Genomic DNA, 6000 nt, shown 5'->3' on the forward strand with positions numbered 1-6000 from the left:
ATGCATTATATTTTGAAGGGAGATCTTCAATTACTGCCACATAGTAAGGTCAAATTGCATTCTCTACTATGTTTTAACAGTTTGGCTCCATCATAAGGACCAGCAGGTGATAAAATGGTCGGGTTTTGGTCAAGACCTGTCACACTGTAAGCACTACAGAAAGGAAAACATTGCAAAACATGACAAGGAATACACCCACCATTTAAGCTGGTGAAATCATGTCCAAGATAGGAATTAACACTGTTTTTTTTATATAAAATCATCTCATCGGTTAATGTATTTAACTGTTAAGTGTTGTCTTTTGTTTTGTTTTTAGTCTTCCTCGATATTTACTGCCATTTATCGTCCCCGTCCCAACTCTTTTGAGACGTGTTGGATTTATTAAATTAGAAATAAGTACATATGTCCCCCAAAACAACATTTTTTCTCGGTTTTAACACTTAATATGTTGTCTTTTCACTATTCTCCATCTAATGAATAGATTGAATGTTTTGAAAATGATAGCATTTTGATTTTATTCACTGTTTACCAAACGTCCCAACTTCATCGGAGTTGGGGTTTGTAGTTGCACAGGGGATGTTCATGCTGCACAGAGGCTCACAGTGAAATGGATGTTTTGTCAGTACACGGGATACTTCCGCATGGTACTGTACTTCCTCTTACATAAAAGAGATCACACGGGATAAATATTACCTCTGGACCACTGGCAATTCATAATAATCACAGAGAATGGTCTGAGTTCTTAGTCCCGTGCGAATGCGCCATGTTCGTAATTTGTGAAGTAATAATTCCGCCGAAACACAGACGTTGAATGTGAATGTCCCGTGTGAATCCGCACGCGTGTGTTTGTGATTGCCATATCTCTTGTGCTTTGTCTTTTCCTGTAGTAAATATTGGAGGTTGGAGGGCACTGGTGACAGTTTGATTAGCACCATTACAGTAGACCCATCCCATGTACATACAAAGTAGAACCAGATAAGAAAAAACAACCCCAGGAAGAACTCCAAGAACTCTAGTACAGGATAAAACAAGAATGTGTGAAATTACAACAAATCCTGTCAAAATGTCTGTAAATTGAGTAAATTACAGCCTTTTGCTTATCCCGTCCAAATGCACCACAAAATAACACAGAGGTGCGGGAGTATTTGCGAATTACCAGAGGACCCATCTAAATGAATGACCACAGAGACAAACATCTATAGTATAAGTCCTACTGGGTATGAAAATAATGGTACATATAGTTGAAGTCACCAGTATTGCCTGATCAAACTAATCGGAAACATTTGCCAGCTTCGTATGAAATATAATGCTATTAAAGGCCCTTTTGGTAGGTTCGACCATGACTGCACAGTCCCCGCACATCACGAAACACATGAGGGCCGTGAATGTCTCAAGCTTCAGGGTGGTTGGACAGATACACGGGCCATGGGTCACAACCAAAAGCTTTCAAAAGGTCCCTCTTTCACCCTAGTTCTTTAACCTCTAGTACCAGAGAGGGCAGACAGAGCATTACGGTAAACGCACCAGTAGACGTTCTGTGGGTCGGGGGCGTAGGTGACGGTCCAGTCGTGGGTGTGCAGCACCGTGCTGAACTGGGATGATTTGGGCTCCCTCCGACACCTGCAGCCCCCCTGGCACTGGCACGCGTTGAAGTCCTTCAGGATGCTGACGGGACACAACAGAATAGAAGGGTTGGACAGGAGGAACACTGCCAGCTGGCAACGTCAAGTGTATCTTTTGCAATATAAAATGAACACAAGATGACAAAAGATGCATTAACTAATAATGATCAGACTGCCAATACACAAATAAAAACGAAAAAATATCAAATGCTCCAAGTGGCAAAGTAAACTAGATTATTAAGGGGATTTTCACAGGTTACTAAATTATACATAATTACCTACCATTACCTACAATAATTCATTAGGAACAGACTAATGGTACTGAATATTAATATGTTTGCTCAACAAAAAGTAAAAGCATAATCATGACAAGCATGCACATTGTCAAAGTCACTGTTAATCTCCTTCTTCCCTTAACTTGATTTTTTTTCGCACACCTCAGCTGGCAGGTGCGTCGGAGATGGCCCATGGGTCACTCAGCAGACAACTTGAAGAAACTCCCGCACACTGACCACTAGACCTAGAGTTGCCTGATGAAGGTCTAGTACCGAAACGTCGTTCATTAAAGAAAAACAGCGAAATGGTCAGTGTGCTGGAGTTTCTTCAAGTAATCTCCTTCTTCCCCCCTTTTCTTCACGTGCAATAATTTCATGGGTACTGCACACAGGTGCCAGTCAGTTCTGACAACAGTCCATCCAACATCCATCAGCTCAGTGCCAGTGGTGCTGATGCTGGTAGTACTTACATGGCGGACTACACATACTTGTCACTTGGTCTAACATAGCTGGTTATCTAGGAGGAACATTGGCACCAAAAGTAAAAGAAGAAGAGAAAAACCCTGCAGATTCTTTCCAACACAACTAACTTCTCTAAGTAACTGGCTTGTTAGACCAAGTGACTCAGTATCCAATCAAGAAAATGTTGGTAAAATGCTTGTATTGGCAAATGCCTAAAACAAGGTTTAAATGTCTGAACACTCTAGCTCTACAATTCTAGAAAGTTATTGAATGACTTCCGTGTTCAAATAAGATTAGCTTGACTGACTGGGTCTTTTTTTCTTGTAAATAGACAAAGCATAAGCTTGTTGAAACGTGTGGGACCATCAAATGTGCCATGCTGACATCACATAGATAGACAGCTGACATTGTGGTTGGACAACTGGTAGAATTGTTATTTTTTGTTAAGCTCATACTTCTATGATGCACAGTTCTGATGCCCTCTGCCAGAATCTACAATGTACTGTAAATAAAGGAAAATAAAGAGAAGGCATTGGATGAGAACTAGAGATGCACCGGATCCTGATTTTTAGGATCCTGCCGGATACCGGATCCACTGCTTATTGGGTTGTGAAAGACTGACTGAAAAGCCTAGGCTACGTAAAAAGTAGAGATGCCCCAGATCCTGATTTTTAGGTAACTGCCGGATACCGGATCCACTGCTTAAGATCCTGCCGGATCCGGATAGTCTGAAAAACCCTATTATCCTGCCGGATCCTGCACCGGATCTTGGATCCTGCACATCTCTAATGAGAACGTCCAGACTTCTGGCCTATACTGTACATAGACATACAGTACAGTGTCAGTGTCAGTGCTGCTGGTGTTGATGTTGTTGTTGTTGTGGGGGGTTGGTGAGCGGGTGCAGTACTTACATGGCAGTCATGGCTATTATACCTATTCAGAGTGTTACTAATGTTGCTCACTTAATTAAATATAGACATAACAGTGTCAGTGCTGCTGGTGTTGATGTTGTTATGGGTGGGTGGGGGTGAATGGGTGCCGTACTTACATGGCAGTCATGGCTATTATACCTATTCACAGTGTTACTTATGTTGCTCACTTAATTAAATATAGACATAACAGTGTCAGTGGGTCAAAGACGTGCAAAATGGCATTGTCATTCAGTGTAACGGATGCCTTCTGCTGACTGTAACTGTAAAAAACATGACTCTTTTTATTTATTTATTGTTACAGGGAATTCGTGAAAGCCTCGGCTGTCATCCATTCACTTGAAACAATGTAAAAATCATGTTTTTTTGCAGTTACAGTCGGCGGAAGGTGTCCGTAACACTGAATGACAAAGACATCTTTGACCCCAGTGCTGCTGGTGTTGATGTTGTGGGTGGCGGGTGAGCGGGTGCAGTGCTTACATGGCGGTCATGGCCTCGTTCTGGAAGGTGACGAAGGCCATGCCCAGAGGTTTGGTGTTCACCTTCTCCCGCTCCTTCTTGTAGTCCTCGCGCAGCTTACACTCCAGCTTGGTGTAGTAGCCAATGGCCTCCTCCTAGCAAAACACAGGAGCAGCCACAGGGGAAAATCAGGGGTCCGTTTCTTGAAAGCGTCTTTGCTATCGTCGTTAGCAAAGTCCTTCGTAAGAGCGACTCAACTCTCTATCTGCAGTGTGTAGTGTACTTACCCTCCCTCCTGTTGAGCAGTGTTATCAAGGCTGGCTTACGGCCTGGAAGGCAGGCCAGCCAGTTGACGCAAGTTGATACTGTCCCGTCCCTTGAAGCATTTCATCATTTGTGCACCCTTGAATACTCTAACTAGCTTATTTATCTTTCCACTAAATCTCTACATTGACTCCAGTAAATGCAACACCACTACTATTCTTAAGACCAGAACCACTTCTGCCAATACCCATCTTCACTTCTTTTACATTTCATACAATGCATGATGAAGACAAAGAATGCTACACTTAAATAAAAAAGAGTTTATGGCACCATTAGTGCTCTTCAGATAGGAGTGCAGGTTCACACTGAACACATGTGACAGACATGACAAAGTCTGGAGATGCCATGGTGGAGAATGGTATGCTACCTGCAACATCATTTAACAAACTCTCTCCCTCGAACCACTGCCTATATCCTCTCACCCCCTTCTATCCAATGGCCATTACCTACTAGGCCTAGTGACCATATTGAATCGAATCGTGATTAATCGTGATACGCAATCACAATACTGTATCACGATGCAAGGGCTCAGTATCGTGATGTGTCCTTTCAAAGTTCTGTTACCTTTTAGTCCAGAAAACAACCACACGATATGATGTGATAGCGCTTCCAAGCTTCAAATGATCATCATTATCATTTTGAAACTTTATCATTAGCCTTTTGCAACCTATTCTACGTATAATCTGTCATAGTTTTTATTTATATTTTTATTGTATAATGTTGGCAAAGGTGAAAAAAGAAAATGAATGAAGTAAATATCACAATGCGTCGCAATAATACATGTATCGCAATGCATCGTGAGAGTATCACATCATGGCATGTGTATCGTGATTTGCATCGAATTGTGAACTGTGAAGCCCTTGCCAATACCAACCCCTATTACCGACTCTCCCTTCCTCCCTTCCTCCCCCCTCAGAGCCACAGGCCATAAAGCCAAGACTCCCTGCCTCCCTCCCATCTCCCTCCCAGAACCACAGGCCATACTCCTGCTCACACTCCCTGCCTCACACCTCCCTCTTGTGTCCACTGGCCAATACTCTTACCTTCTCTCCCTCCCTGCCCATAACCTCTTCTCTGTCCAATGCACACGATTGGCTGCCATGGTTGAGAGATCCCACGAGATGGGATTTTATAAATACATACATAGTCAATCATGATACACAGCCACTGATACAAACGGCCAAAAAAAACATGCACGCACGCACACACAGACAGACAGACACACAGACACAGTCCCCATAGCCTTTCCTGTGCTCCCATAAGGTAGCTGAGTAGGCGGGGTGGTTTCCAAGAGCAGCGAGTGGTGCGCTGCGTTGCCATCCGTCAACACAAGACTCATTAGGGGTGATATCCAGACTGGTGATGGAGGCTGCATCCCACAGCAAAGCAGCACTCTCATCCACATCGGGCCACACAAGGACAACTCCATCGTGGCTTACTTCACACCACATTGTTAGCAAGGGAGCCAAGCAGGCATGCAAACACACGCAAGTTGGTGATACAACAGCACCACTGTTACGGCACTGTTTGTTAGCAGTGTTGCCAGATTGGGCGGTTACCAAAAACGGGGGGGGGAAATCTGCCATTTGGCGTTTTTTCTGCAGTTTTATGCCCATAGAAACCAGTACAATTTGTTGAAATTGGGCGGAATTTAGCGGCTCCAGGCGGTTTTTGAGTACCTTTTGGGAGGGATTTGATCAGACACATCTGGCAACACTGACTGCTAGAAGCAATAAGAGGTTCACTGATGAGTCAGCGACATATCTTTTTTTTTTTTTTGCCTTGTTAAGCTATGATGACATTTCTTGGATTACACAAGAGGAATTGCTACAGAGCTGAAAATAAAATGGAAGGGAAAAAAAACACTGCATCTTAAAATGTGTCTGAAAAATAATGCCATTGTTGGATTAATACATGGGTTCTAAATTT

General features: G+C 43.1%; 1 protein-coding gene across 2 annotated transcripts in view; it reads right to left on the minus strand.

Annotated features, from left to right (window-relative positions):
• The window catches only part of LOC134440999 (CSC1-like protein 2), a 75913-nt gene that overhangs the window by 22773 nt on the left and 47140 nt on the right, over positions 1 to 6000 (minus strand). For both annotated transcript variants that reach the window (XM_063191184.1, XM_063191183.1), the window contains 2 exons: positions 3769 to 3902; positions 1525 to 1665 (listed from right to left, as the gene is read on the minus strand). In XM_063191184.1, coding sequence (XP_063047254.1) covers positions 1525 to 1665; positions 3769 to 3902 — 275 coding nt within the window. The remainder of the gene's footprint in view (positions 1 to 1524; positions 1666 to 3768; positions 3903 to 6000) is intronic.

Source organism: Engraulis encrasicolus, chromosome 24 (assembly GCF_034702125.1).
Source record: "Engraulis encrasicolus isolate BLACKSEA-1 chromosome 24, IST_EnEncr_1.0, whole genome shotgun sequence".
In the NCBI taxonomy this organism is placed as follows: Eukaryota; Metazoa; Chordata; class Actinopteri; order Clupeiformes; family Engraulidae; genus Engraulis; species Engraulis encrasicolus.